Source organism: Haemaphysalis longicornis, unplaced genomic scaffold (assembly GCF_048455015.1).
Source record: "Haemaphysalis longicornis isolate Haplotype H1 unplaced genomic scaffold, Haemaphysalis longicornis Haplotype H1 scaffold_6, whole genome shotgun sequence".
NCBI lineage: Eukaryota > Metazoa > Arthropoda > Arachnida > Ixodida > Ixodidae > Haemaphysalis > Haemaphysalis longicornis.
In genome coordinates, this window is record NW_027526407.1 from 165,410,730 (window position 1) to 165,426,073 (window position 15,344).

The 15,344-nt window shown below is 46.6% G+C and overlaps 1 protein-coding gene across 1 annotated transcript in view; it reads right to left on the bottom strand.

The window, feature by feature from the left end:
* The window catches only part of LOC144143355 (neprilysin-1-like), a 31,167-nt gene extending 16,127 nt beyond the window's left edge, over window positions 1-15,040 (bottom strand). Inside the window, exons 1-4 of the mRNA XM_077675124.1 lie at window positions 15,028-15,040; window positions 14,530-14,932; window positions 9,228-9,362; window positions 6,841-7,084 (exon numbers count right to left, since the gene is read on the bottom strand). Coding sequence (XP_077531250.1) covers window positions 6,841-7,084; window positions 9,228-9,362; window positions 14,530-14,932; window positions 15,028-15,040 — 795 coding nt within the window. The remainder of the gene's footprint in view (window positions 1-6,840; window positions 7,085-9,227; window positions 9,363-14,529; window positions 14,933-15,027) is intronic.
* Between the last annotated feature and the right edge of the window lie 304 nt (window positions 15,041-15,344).

Consider the following 15,344-nt stretch of genomic DNA (forward strand, 5'->3'; position numbering starts at 1 on the left):
TTACTTTAAATTTACCAAGTTCCACTGTTCCACGCCGGGTGCCTCGATGCTAGCGCTACCGAACGGTGGAGACGCGCGTGAACTGAGGCACAAATACTACAAAGTTTACAGCACAACATTGCCGTACTCCACGCGCGTTCCAAGAGGAACGTGGAATCAATCTATTGGAACCTTTTGCTATTGTGCGGGTTTCATTTCTTAAAATGACGCCAGAAGCTATAGCGACACGGGCGACAGCAGGCCATACAGGGAATTTATTTTCAGCTGTTGATGTATTTATATTCCTATCGCACAAGTTAAGCATGCAAATTTTTGAAATAATACTTATGTATCGATTTTCTAGCTCATATTTGCGTAATGTCTTGTTCTTTTTCAAAAATGTTGACAAATATGGACATTGCAACCAGACCTTGACGTTTAGGTTTGGCAGTGGGCGTATAAACCGACTGTGCAGATTCAGTTTCACTATGGCCGGATGGGTGACTCGAGTCACAGAAAGACAGACAAACCAAAATTTCCGCGTTTAAGTAGCCCAAGAAAAAAACATCTTTAAAACAGCGTATATAGGGCGTCCTGGCAGTGTCGCTTACTCGGTGCGAATAAGCTTCTTTGGCTGAAAGAAACCAGGTTCGACAGCATCCCTAACACCGTTTTTTGTGGTTGCGGGGCTATAGTAGCGGTTTGGTACTTACAGCAGCTAGTAATATACTTTTCAGCATATGCAGAAAGGAACGACGTACAGTATGACCCGCCATTAGAGAAAGGAGTAGTAGCCTTCCAGTTATACCTACGCTCAGCAGTGCCAAAATGAGAATATGGACATCGTTCACTGTAACTTCGAAGTGAAAAAATGGCGCAGCTTGATAGATGTGGCAACGTGTTTGTTCACGTGAAAAATAGCCATCCAAAAGAACTGTTACTAGGCCGTATTAGGTGTCGCGAAAGTTTGTGCCTTACTGACGCGCATCTGTCTTTGACCATATTTGTATGACTTCGTGAGAAGAACAATCCCTTGATGAGTTCTGTCGAAACTGATTTTAATGGCTTTCTGAATAGTGTCAATTCTCTTGCTTTTAAACTCGTTTAACGTTACGTAATGCCCCATTTAGGCGTGCGCAGAAATAAGCTGTTTTGTCGATGTGCCCTTTCTTGACTGTGCTGTATTTCAGTTTGCCATTCCCTCGTGTGCTGTTTTTTGCTCACTGTTTTCACGCCGTCTATTGTGGAAGTAAACGACCTCACACGCGTTTGCAGCTTGAAATTAGGCGTTGACCCGATTACACTGCAAAAACGTATTGGGCGATATGGGCAGAAATGGAATCTTGCTTTTTTTTGAACATGTGCGCGTCAGACTGCCCTGTAAGACTGTTGAAGTTGAAGAAGCTCAAAGGGTCTCAGAGTGAGGACTCCTCGTAGCTTTTTGATACTAGAAACTTTACCACCATGCAAGTTGAGGGACTCGGGAAACTTCGTTCAACCCACGGGAAGTGCGTCCGATTCATAGTCAAATCTTCAAAGACCCAAATTGCAAACGCCAAAGGAACCCAGACGACGATTTCTCGCGCACTAAGTAAAATCCTTTAACGAACGATGTAAATGTATACTGATACGCAATTTATGAGATAAAGGTATACTCTTGTGCTATTTCATCTTGATCGATGCGTGCACTGCCTTTTACAGAACCATTCCTTTTTCCGGATTTTCAAGTTTATTTTGGCGCCATAGATGCCCTGTTTCACACATGCGGAGTGCGTCCGGAAACCCGTACTTTTCGGTTGACCAACCGGTTAATGGGGAAACACATCAGTTTGTTGACAGGACGCCATCGGTTCCGCTAAGAAAGCTTTCGGTCTAAACTGTTTATTCTCTCTCTCGGTCTCGCATGAGCTCTCTGCATTTGTAGGTTGTATGCACTGTCATGGCTAGCATGTAGGCAACCATGTGTGTCGCCTTAGCAACGGGGATGCGCGGGCTCGGGAATGACGGTGCACGCGTAAAGGCCAGAATACATGGAGCGAATATGCGAGGAAAAGATACGAACAACGATCGGCGGCGGCGCGGTCCCGACGTGCGGCGGAGGAAAAAAGGTTGTCCATCGCAGATCTAGCAAGGCCAGAAAAGTTAGTCACTGGCGTAGCGGCGGCGAGCGCCAAACCGAAGGAACCGATCAGGTCTTCGGATTTCCCCTTCGTGGCGTATGGCATGTAAAGGCCGCCGCAGACGGCCGCATTGGAAGAGTTTGATAGGCGTACACTTTTCGCGCGCGAACTCGCTGATAAAAAAAACGTACTGTAAATCTGAGATTGATTGAGAAAAATGGTGTTGCAGGAAATGAATTGGGGCTTGTATGACAGATCAAGCCGCAAGCGCAACAGAGTTTCGGCCCAACTACTGTTGCTTGTCGCCGAGATAGGAATGTACGTTAGCTTTTATTAGGTTAAATAAAGGCGATCCGGCTACATAACTTGTATTAACCGCGACATTGGGCCCGTCTGTAAGAATTGCGTGTGAGGAACAGTCGCTATCACTGCGATGGCCTCTGAGATAGAGCAAAATGCTAGAAGCGGCCAGCTGCATTTGTTTAGAGCCGGGCTTGACATTTTCTATTTTGCAACAAAGCCCCATCTGTCGAAATGGAGTGGATGTTGAACACCGGTTTCATCTTCCGTGAGTCGCTGTTTCGAATCTCCCCGGGTACGTCCGGTTTTTTTAGTGCCTTTAGCGCTTTTGAGAACTGAAAACGCATATTTCAGCAGAAGAAACGCCGCCTAGTCACGCAAACTTGTCTAACCACGTGCAACCCCAGCGGGAAGATCCGTCACTGGGTCTGCTTACTGAATGCAGGCGTTGTTTTATCATCATCATCGCTCCATGTATACTGGCCTTTATGCAATGGCGCTGCCCTCTGTCGGTGCCGCAGCATATATACACCACACCTGTGCTACACGTTCGTTTCTTTGCGTCTTGCTGAATCGCTGCCAGTCTCTTGGAACCCACGTAATGACTGGGAAATGTGTGTAGACTTGTCCGTGTGGCCCCGGTTCCCCTACGGCTTCGCAGAGACATTTGTGTCAAAAACGCAATATCAGGGGCACCAAGAGTCTAGTTACAAGTTTGCCACCGAATAGTACATTTTCCTGCCGATGATGAATTCGAAACGGTGCAATCGGAGACTGCATTTGCTTCGTTGTTGTTCTTTTTGTGTGCTTTTGAGTTGACGCAAAAGTTCTGAAATGGTGCTTAAGCGCTGGAGACATGTATGATTGGTACACGCGATTCGCATGCGACTGATCGTTACGACTGTCGCCATGACTCGTCGCACGCGTGAATTTGAGACACATGGCCCAATGCGCGCGTGGGATGGGATGCGTCGTCGGCGTCGCTCCACCCATTGTTTTTGTTCCATGGTCAACTACGACGATCGCGGAGCTGAATGTATAGATTGCGCGCGTTTGTTCGCAATAAATGGATAAAGCAGGCAATCGTGAAGCGTTTTCTGCCGTCGGAAACAGTCCGCGCACACGCCGGCCGCGCCTGCCAGCTCGGCATACTCAGCGGCTGGAACCGGCTTAGACCGCGGTAGCAACCGCGCTTGTCGCTGCTTTTCTGAATCAATCTGATCGCTAAAAAGACGTTCCACATGTGCGAACGTAGGTGTTAGCCTGGTGAAAAAGTGTGCTAGAGATTGTTGACAGGGCTTATTTTAAACGCTGCGATCAGATATCTTCCGCGATGCAATCCTACGCTGACCGGTCGCCGCGGCGCGTGGTGCGCCGAGCGACTGAGAGATGGCGATACCCGCTCGTAAGCATCAAAACAGGCTACGCAGATGTCTTGGTCACCCATCGCTCAAACGGCAGTTATAGTTTAAATAAAGTTCCACATGGGAGAAAGGGGATGATAGTGTGGTGAAAAGTTGTGTTACGGATTGTCATTCGCAGTTGCACAGTTAGCGGCGATCAAATATCCGCCAGGATGCTAAGCCTAAACTTCCCAACACCCGAGCCGCCCCGAGCAATGCAAGCCGGTTGCGGCCGGTTGGGGCTCAGCGGGCTCTTCTTATTGGCTGTGGCCTCATGACGATCGCAACAATGGCAGGACTGCATCTGGCTTGCCAGTCTCATGTCGTGAGCCTCCTCCGACCAGCGAAGGACGCCAAAACAGGTCCTAACGATCAATCGTAACGATCAGTCGCATGCGAATCGCGTGCACTAGTCGTACATGTGTCCAGCGCTATGGAATAATTTAAATTTTCTACTCAGCTAAACCTTACCCAGCCATCAACGACGCCCCATGAAAAATTTCAAAAATCAATTTAAATTTACCGCGTTCCACTGTTCCAAGCCGGGTTCCTCGATTCGAGCACTGCCATGCGTGAAGCAGCCGTGACGCTCGTGAATTGAGTAACCCTACTACGTTTCTAGAACCACGTTGCCCTACTCCACCAGCGTGCCAAGAGGAACCTGGAGCTTATCTAGTGGAACCTTTCGTTGCGTTTGCAGCTTGATTTCTTAAATACCGCCAGAAGCTGTAGTTGCGCTGCCAACAGCAGGCGACGGTTTTCTGCAGTTGATGTATTTCATTTGCTATCACAGAAACCAAGCATCCATGATTTTTTTAATAAAGGAACACTGCAAATATCACTTGTATATTGATTTTCTGCCTTATATGAGCGTAATGTCTTGCTCTTGTTCAACAGTGTTCACAAGTATGAACATTGACACTGGACTTGGATGTTTAGATTTCGCTACGGGTACATTTTTGAATACGCATAGCGAAGCGATCCGTCTGACTTTGGCCGGGTGGCTGAATCGAGTCAAAGACAGACAGAGAGACATACAGACAGACCAAAATTTCTGCGTTTAAGTAGCCCAACAAAAACTATCGTCTTTAAAAAAAGCAGGCGCGGTTGGGTCATCTAGGCTACTACACATTAAACCGCAGCTTTCTCGTGGCGCTAGCTGCTAGACCCCGACATGGCGATGATAACTGCTACTGCGCTCACAGAGAAACGGCGGTTTCTGTTTCATGTGAGAGTTGCGGCGCTGTTGCTTTTAGATGAATTCGCAATACTGATGTACTTTGATGATGTAATGTGATGATGATGCAATTTGAAAAATAAATTACGTGCGTTATTCTGAAATATGCGCAATATCAAAATGGGTAGTTCTGAAATGCTTTTACAGTAAAATATAGGCGATCTGGAGGGTATTTTTTATATATTCTTAAATTAGAGAAATTCGGGAATATGGGCATCGCAGTAATGAGATTTCATTCTATACGAAGATGGCGCAAAACGGACGGTAATACGAGCACCGGCATCGGAGACGCGCATCAACACATAAAGGAAAGAAAAGTCCTGCACGCATCAACACAACGGCCTAATCAATGGTTTCGCACCGGTAGAACACGTAGCTCACTCTCTCTTTCAAGGTTGCTTGTAGGAAACATGTGCATGTTCAGACACCTGACAAAGAAAAAAGAGTACGTCTATGGTTGTGTGGCTTAAGGTGTCACTGGTGAACGTGCGGCTGTTCGTTATTGCTGAGTTACCGGGAAAAAGCGAGTTTCATGGTCTAGAAAGAAGACGCCCAAAACGCAGTACTTGGCCTAGTGGCGCCGCCCATTTTGCGGCAGACGTAGTTCAAGCCGGCGACGCTGCCGCGGGACATTCGAAACGTCCTTTTTACTGCGGGCAATTGGACACTCTTTGCTATGAATAATTCCTAATAAGAGCGCATTTAGGTCCAATTATATTTACATCAAAGGCTTCAAATCGGTTGAGAGCGTAGCATAAATTGTTGCCAGTTCTTGTAGTTAGGCAATACAGTGTTGCCGCCGCCATCAGTGTCGTAAGGAGAGGCACCTTTATGGCTGAAAGAGAACTCAGGAGGTGGCCGTACTATCTCAAAGACATTAATAAATATGTGGTTGAAACAACCTAACATAATACAGGGCTATATTCCGTGCTGTTTGATATTTTACAGTTACGGGGACTAAATTTGGGGAGGGCCACAGAAAGTTTTTAACCCGGTCCAGCAGAGTTGTGCGTGGGAACTTAATGAGCGGTAGAGAAGCCGAGTACCAGTGCCGTAACTAGAAATGCTTTTTTGAGGTGTTATACGCCGCCGGAAAGAAAAAAAAAGAAAGATATCCTGCGCCTAGCAGTATCCTAGTCATAAACAGGAAACGTTGGAAATTTCACGCAGTGTGATGACTGCGAAACACACCCCCGAGCTACGCACCTGGCGAGTAAAGCAATCTTCTTGCAATTTTTCTAGGTCCGCGGTCATCGCGTGCCCCGGCATGGACGATCTGATTGTTTTTAATTGAACGAGCGGCGGAGAAAGGAATGTGCAGCATCGAATGAATGGGAAAGTTCAGTGTGGTCCGTGGACATGCTAAAATGGCGGGAGTATATTCTGATAGTCCACAGTGACGCCATTAGACAAACCATAATACAAGCAGTAGGTCAGTTATTCAATTGCCCCTGCGGTTCGCCTATGCACGTCCTATGCACGCGAGTGTCGTTCCCCCCCCGCCGTTACTCTTCGTCCCTATGCTTCTCTGCACCCTTGCCCTTTAAACGAACGAGCCGTTGCACGCTTTCACTGTGCAGCCACTCGAGGGGCTGGCTTGATCATGGCTGATCTCGATGGTCATATGGACGCTAGAACGAACGAGCCGTTTTTTGTATTGTTGCATGCAGGAGCAGCGCTTTTGGTTTAAAGCTTTTCTCCTCCCCTCTCTACAGAGCTTTGCATTCAGAGCAAATAACAATTGTACTGTGCAGGGTACCGGCAGAGCCTGTTACCGAAGAGCCAGAACAGCACTGCTCGCCTTCTGGTAGGTGACGTGCTTGACCTCGTTCTCGTCGCGCATGATCCACAGGAAGCGCACCCAGTCGCGGTTCACGATGCCCGGTTGTATGCGCACGCGCAGGACATTCTTGGAGGATGTGCGCACCATCTCGGGAGCCACGTGGAACCAGAGGTCGAGGCGCCAGTTTAGTGACAGGTCCACCAGCACCGCCAGTGGGTCCGTGGGGACATTTGTGGGCGCTGGTTGAGGCCAGAACAGGCCCCTGGTGGTGTAAGAAAAAAAGGGTATAGTTAGGGTTAATGGCGGGTTCCTGGGAAAATGCCTGCTATACGAATTTCAGTCAATAGTGGCGTTCAAGGTGCATTGTGGTGGATCTACGCACACAAGTTACTACCGATTTACACTACGGTCACAAAAACAGTTCCTAAAGGAGCGATGCAGACAAAACACAATTTTTGTTTATTCGAAAGATTGACTGTTTAGAATCACACTGACACCATTCTTTTAACCAAAGCTTCCATAATATAAGCTATGTAATTAGGAAAAAAGGAAATTACCGGGCAATTCAAAAGCTCATTTCCCACAACAGAACCTATGTCATACGTACCAGCTCTACAATTTTCTGAGGCCTGCAAAAGCAAACACAAATTAGGGAGCTTCTAAGCTTGCCGAACGAGCGATTTGCGCTTAAATTTAGGGAACCTTCTTACTATAGCAATAAAATGGTGGGACATGTGGAAGTTGCACAAGCTCCCGTAAACATAGAGGTGCCACGTACTGATGTTGGTACTGCGCGCACTATGCTCATTTTAGCCGCCCAGCCCTGCGGCTCTTTGGGGTTGTCGGCGTCTTACGGGACCAAGTTTGCCTAGAGAGCACCATGTTTCACAAAACGACTATTTTCTCCCTGAACACAAATAAGCCACGTACAAATACCGTTAAAAAAAAGCCAAAGGCAGCAAACTGTCCGCTGCGGTATGGTGGCGCCATCTAGATTTACTAACTGTAAACAAGTCTCCTTCGCACAAAGTTTAGTTTGATGACCACTTCTTATGATCAACACTTCGACAACCACTTCTTCTTACGGGGAATCAAATTTAAACTAAATAAGTACGTTGTTTATAAAGCATCGTTTGCATCCGGACAAGCGCTGGGGGCACTATAAAACACGAATTCGTTCGAATAACACAAACTTGTATTTAGTCTGCATGACCCCTTTAACGTAGTTAGCACACAGAGGAAGCTTCCCGAATTTGATGCTCACCGTGGCCTTCACTGCACGCATTCTATTACTTACATATTTTAACTCTCGTAAGCATTCTGTCTCTGCCTATCTAATGAGACGGTATGCTTATTTTATTCCGCAGCCTTCAGTGCAACGTTTCTAGGACAAATGTTAGAGGTTTCAACACGGGAGCCAAAAATGGCTTAGACGAAATGAGCGCTGCAATATCGCTGCAAAAATTTCGAAAACTGCCACTCCGAAGGGCTAAATTACGTAGATGGTTGTTGTGGACGTCCATCCTTTACCTTTGCCTTATTGAAAAACATTACAGTCACCCTGCTTTCTAATTACGCCGTAGCAATTAAAAAAGTGTACATGTTAAAGTAAGCAACACTTGGTCAGTTGCGAAAAATATTTCAGAGGGCTTCTTAGTTATGTGAAGTCGTGTCTTGAAGTCAAAATTCCGCAAACCGATTCATCCCTATTGGACCCTTTTTGAGAACCTTGTTATGTACTTCCGATGAATTTTGGTAGCGTCAGTAGCTAAAGCGCTTCATTGGTAATAACACAGACGGGGTCTTGTCGGCGGCGGAACACAACAGGCAGCTTACGTGACATATTCAGAAACCAACCTTCTTGACAAGGCAGAAAATTTGGCTTCAGCTGCACAAGCGGATTGGCGCTCTTTGCACCCAGGACAAGTTCAGAAGGATTCTCACGAAGGATACCTGGGCAGGGTGGATTAAGAGCTTCACTTTGAAATAAGAAAAAGGTTTCCAATGGCCGCTATTCAACCGAGCTCGAAACAATCGCGACGATTGTGGATTGACTACAAGTATTGTCTGGAGCCACGTTGAACATTAGCGATTTGTCTTATTAAAGCCATGTCTGGGTTGATAACGCTTTTGTAGTTTTCTGGTGAGACAACAAAGATCCTTTCGGTCATGCTGAATGGGCATCACCAGGCCATAGAGCGTAGAGGAACCCTCTTATATTAGTGATTTATAGAACAGCGGAACACCTGTCAGAGTGAGGTAGACGGCAGCCGACCGGCGCAATGTGCGTGCGCATACAGGGCAAACACGGTTGTCTGTACGCGCAGCTGGGCAGACCGCGTACTAGGTGCTGCACCGGGACTAGTTATCCTTTCTAGTATAACCCTCTAATGTTCCATTCTCACCTTTCCCAGAGGAACCTTCTTAGTTTGGCAGTTTGGTCCTTGTCGGTGCGCACGCTTTCCAGGCAGCTGCGGTACAGCGTTGCGGCGTGACCGACAAAATCGTTGCCGATCTGTTCGTCCAGGAGCAGTGCCGCCCTGTGCAAAAAAGTACGTAAACCAATATGCAAGTCAGCTGTAAGCCTTAAGTTATACGACAATTAGTAAACAAAGTTTTCCTAATAACAACCCAGGAAACAGCAATTGGGGTTGGTTCCTTTTGAACTCTTACGGAATACTACTTGAGGCTGGTATGTCAGAGCTATTTTTGGCGTGTCGACTTCCAGGTCACGCAAATATTAGGTGAGCCAGTTTATTCTACGCATACAATGGCTAAAGAGACTATGTTGAACTAGGTGTCTGACTCAGAGTACTATGAACTGTGCCTGCTACAAGAGGAATTGTTTTGTGGAGCGTCTGCAAGAAAGCTTCCTGAGTTAGGCAAATTAAACCAAAGTAGTACGAATATCGGAAGCAAGCGTGCGGGGAATTATGAAAGCAACCTATTTGTGTTTAGAAGCTCAGCTTATCATACAGTGCACGTTAAAAGAATGTGGGTCTTCTCCTGGTCGTCTTCCCTACCGTAATAAAGAAATAAGGAGCAGACCAGTCTGCTACTGAGTATTTTGTAGGCGGCGCTTTAAATTACGTCAGTGAACCCATTGCTAGGGGAACCACTGACTGCTTTTGTCAGCGATTGAAGAACACATGGTCCCCCTGGGGCTGCAGTTATAAGGACGCCCGCAGTTATGAACACGGTATTTTGGAAAAGTCTCAAACCGATGGACTGAAGATGTCAAAGGTAATTCCTTCATTGTTCACGCGATAACAAATATTTTAATAGAACCTCAGAGTATAAAGACGCCCGCAGTTATGGACAATGTATGTTGGAATAGTCTCAAACAGGTGGAGTGAAGCTTGTAAAGGTAATTCCTTCATTGTCCACGTGATAACAAATATTTTATTAGAGACTCAGAGGGGCCAATGTCTCTTTCAAGTATGAGCAGGCACAATTGTCTTTGTATTTTGGTGTCGAAGGAACTTCAGTGGTTTATGTTATTGTGCTACCTAACGTTGCGCTACTGTCATAAATTTTTACTCTTGTTTATTACGCAGTGCATAGGGTACAAATCAGCACAGTTTTTCAATTTTTGTTTTTGCTCTGTTCTTTTATAGGGAAAGGGTTATTGAAATCAAACAAGTTTTCAAAAAGGGGGTTTCGAAGAAACGGCGTATATTTAGGCAATGGGATCATAGCTGATAAAGTTTGCATCGTTCGGAGGAAGCTGTGTAAAAATCACTAGAAGCAGCCATTCAAAGCGGAACATGCAAAGAATCTGAATACATAAATTAGCAGTGGAGGTTTACAAAAAAAAAACTCATACTAATAAAAGGTCACAGCACGCAAGAAAACACAAATGCAAGGAACAAGTAATGGTGGGTAGGAATTTCAATCCTGAATTTTTGTCGGGAGAAGTGCTTTAGAAAAATTTCTCTCTGGAGAAATAACTTCGTACTCCTGTAGATGCCTTACTAAATGGATATGTAGAGTGTCATGGAATATGATTTTAGCCACATTAGGTAAACAAAACTTCAGTCTTCACGTCGACCTCCGCAGTTTAAGTGGCTTTCTCTGTGTATGTTTTATATACCGAGAAAGGCTGCTGAGAGACAGCGCGAAGTAATTAATCGACCTTTGGGTTATTGTACTCGCTCCCCCTTTACAACAGTCTGTGGTTACGGGGGCACGCACAGTCGAATATGTAATCTATGGCGTTGCAGATTGATAAATTGTTTCATCTGCACAATATGTAAGACTTCTAGAGCCAGAAGCACAAATTGCCACCGAGTATACTTTATTAACTCGAATTACTTCTTTCGTGTGAAATACTACAATCATTTCTTTTTACGGGAACTCGCCTTGTGTCGATGAGTTAGAGTATACTGTGAGAGGGAAGGGAATCTGGCAAGAACGAAACTTAGCAACGGGGATTTTCTTTCAAAGCTCGCGTGTTGGCGCCACTACAGAACGAATGTGGCAACAGTTCTGCGCCAAAATACGCTGCAGTGAGCTCAGGGCACACCATCTTATATTTATGTGCGGGCTCTTTTTGTAAGTAAAAGGAAAGCATTCAAATGAATGTTGCCGCGCGCTCTGCCAGTGTTGGCACTGAGTACAGGGTGCGTAGATTATTTACTACACCAGCCTAACGCTTGAAAACGCGAGGCCAATTTTTTTTCAATGACTTGCCCTTAACCGTACTGCATATACCGATGAACTTCCTAAATCAACGTGCCAACAATTGGGTGAAGCACCATTATGCTTCAGTTAGCGTCTTTCGCATGGCAATAAAATTCTACGAGAAATATTCTCTTAGGACTTGGCGGGTGTCGTTGCAATAGGAACAACACGGCCCTAAGTTAGTTTGGCTACAGAAGTTCCGAACACTAATTTTCCAGCACGTCCTTCGGACACTGCTTTAAAACAAGCAGTTGGGGAAGTTGGTGCTATATGATAAATATTCGGAGCATGACCTAGACCAAGACACTCGGAAGAACGAGTGCTTGTCCCGTCGTTCTTCCATGTGTCGTTGTACATTTCGCGCAAAGCGAGTTTAACGCCCTAGCCGTCTAAGAGGTCCGGTTTGTTTGAGTTTGTTGACTGGTTGGCATTCGACGGGCAAAGCGACGCTCAGGCAAGCCTCCAAAACCAGCTGATACCAGCCACAAAAAAGGAGGGGGGGTTATACACAGAAAGGCCAACGGATAATCACCTTTTGCAGAGCTTTGCGCATGGCCCGAGAAGAGAACAAACACACAAGAACACCCACTCCCGGTCTCCTTATAATTGGTGCACGATGAATCTGATATTGGGGGAAGAGGCGATATCAGATGGCGGAGTCGAGTCTGAACATGGCTCCGCTAGAACCAGTATGTTCAAGATTTTACAACGGCCTTGGGCGTGGATCGTCGCCAAAGACGTCCCGCGCTAAAAAGATGCTCCTGCTTGTCGTTACTTGTTTGAGGAGGGCATGCCTTGCCGCAGCCGAGGAAACTTCCCCGCACTGGACACAACTTCTAGAACGCGCGCACAAGATAGCGGCGCCAAGAATCGCACCAAAACCTAGTTCTACAACACTACAAGTGGTAATGGGAGTCACAAGATTTGTCGAGACAGACAGATTGCAAGCCTCGCTTCGATTTATCGCCTCCATGGCAACGCCTCCAACGTTGCGATGGCAACTCTACTTCCGAAGACATCTCTCACTAAGTGATTTTGCCCCTCAGAGTTTCTTTTCTCTTCTATCAGTTGCTCTCTCTGCAAGGTAGCTTGAAAATTAAAAAGCAGCACAAACGTTTTTGCCAGAACCCAGTATTGCTGACGTAAAAATGGGTTAGGTTTAAAAATTGTAGACCGAGTTTTCACGAACGAAATGTTTGTTTGGCTTGGTATTGCAAATAATATGCTCACGGTAGCAAGAGTTTGGTGTCGGCGAGTTAGTGGAACGTACTTAAAAGAGCGCATAAGACGTGTCCAACTAAATATTTATTTAAAAACCCAAAGGTTTTTATAAATGGGAAAGGGATTTCCCCACATGCAGTCGGGTAATCATAATTTTTCTATTGCATCAAGAAGGCTACTTCCTTATCGGCAAGCGCAACCGACGGGCAGCGAGTGCACGTCTCCCCGGCCCTCGCGGTATGAACAGCTTTCAGTATCTCGCTTTCAAGCTTGTGACTTGAACGTGCGAGAAACTTTGTATCATTCAGAAGCAGTTTGCACTAGCGATGCTTGAAATGATTCGCCAAATGTCGCCCAGCAATATTAACAGCCCAGTTGTGTTCTCGTGCCCTTTAATTAGAGGAACTGGAAGCTTTTCATACCGCGAGGGCGGGAAACAAGTGAATTTGCTCCACGTCTGTGGTAAAAATCATCATGACCCCAATGCATGTGGTGTAATCCCTTTCCCACGCAGAAAAACCTTTCTTTCTGCCACAGAAATTTATGTGGAAGTCACCAACCGTGCTTTGTAATGTGTGCCCTGGTCTGTCTTTTGCGGTATTGTTTATTCAGTATGCTCATAATGTTTATTGAAAGTTAGGTCCCCCTTGCCACACGGTGGCGAAACTGAACGAAACTGGCGAAACTGAGCAACGAAGCGACGGCGAGGCAGCAGTTAAACGCTTGCCAAGTCACGTTGTACTGCAGTGGCGCTGCTCCGTGGGAAAGCAGCTGCGAAGCCTCTGCGGAGAACATCACGTGGCATAACGTCATACCTGCCCCCTTGCGCTTCACCGGGGAAGGGTCATGTTGACACACCGAGTTACCATGCGAGACATTGTGTAGAATAGCTGTAGTTCCAATACATGCTGCAGGGCAGGGATGGAAATTTGCCCCGAAATTTCACCACATTCGATGCGGGGTGGCAGGACAAGGGAAACGAACCACGGGGGATGTAGAGTTATTCACAGTTGCTGACCGATTTGTCGGACCAGGAAGGGTAAATACACGCGAAGGTGCTGAACATGTCGCGAATGGTTCCTTGTCCTAAATTTCTCCTTCATGCGAGAAGGCCTGTTTGCATCTTACAAGCTTCACATTTTCTTCGCAAGCTTCACAAACTTTGCGATGGTACGCAACGTGCACATGCAATGTGGTGAACCACGTGAACCACAATCACCACAACGACTCTGGATCAATTAAAAGAACAACATGCGCGACGAGCGACAAAGGAGAAACCTGATGATGATGTTGTCTACAGTAAGCGTCACCTGGTGTCTAAGAAAAACTGGCCACGTATGACCAGTTTCCGGCGTTTGCGGTTGCTTCCACCAGAGACTACATGCAAAATTATAGGTTCCAAGCAAACAATTTTTATTCAGGTGGGAGTCAAGACAATCCCCATCCAATCCGAATCAGGCCAGGTCGCTAATGATTAAAAATGGCGTCGTCCTAGAGGCGCAGCGTGGCTCTCACGCAAAAACATTTTTTTTTCCAGAAAATCGAACTTTCGGTGTTATTTTGTTCGAAATATGGGTTAGTCATACACATTACTGCTATGGAACAACTGGCGGTTAATCGGGAACATCCGGGATATTTAGCAAGTATGAATTTTTTAAAGTCCGATAAAAAGGTAGGCTACTGTATTTGTGCGATGTCGAGGGAGGGCAAGCTACGCGCCGCACAGACCCTTGTGCATGGTGGTATGTTGCATTGTCGACTTACTCCTACAGTAGTGGCAATATATCAAAGTAGATTGCGCACCTTGCCATCGTCCTCAGCCGCACGTCATCCAGTGTGGACCGCGCTCCCGGAGTGGTGGGCTTCCATGTTCCGCACGCGTATCCGTAGAAGTCCCGGCAGGGGTCCTTCGTTCGGTCGACGGCGCTGCCCATGAGGCTGCTCTCGAGGAAGCACTCGTCGTGGGCGCAGATCTTGGCCCGGCTGTGGACGTCGTCGCGGTGCGGTCGAGGCAGAATGCCAAGCAGCAGGGCCAACACCAGCAAAGAGACAACTACGGCGCAGGCCAGGAGTAGGGCGGAGGGCCGCAAACGGAAGGGGGCTAGCGCGGGCTCTGGGGCGGGGTCCTTGGACAGCGCGCGCAGGTCGTTGTTCAGCTGGAGTCCCGTCTGCAGCTGATGACAAAGGGCGGGGGGTCGGGGGGACACTGGAGCGCGTTGTTGCAGATTCATTGCGCACTCAATACAGAAGTAGGAAGTGCTCAAGCCAACATCTCCTGATGCAGGCGTTTTCGAGACCCACCTTTGGTCGGCATGATTAAAGACAATATTGCCGCGTTAAGCGTTGTTGAATGCAAAACGACAATCTTTTTTCTCTAAATATTGTTACCTCGGAGATTGCGACGATTCGCTAGTTCGTCCTTCGTGTTTGGTTTGAAGAAACTCGTTGGTTTAAAGACAGCATAAAAAACGAATAAGGGCTCCCCTGTTGCGTTAAAAGCTACATAAACCCCCCAATGTACACCAACGTTAAACAGTTTCAACTAAGAAGTTGTATTTTTGTTATAAATATTTGTAAAATAGCGTAAAGGAGGTTGTTCAAAACCAGTTGATATCGCA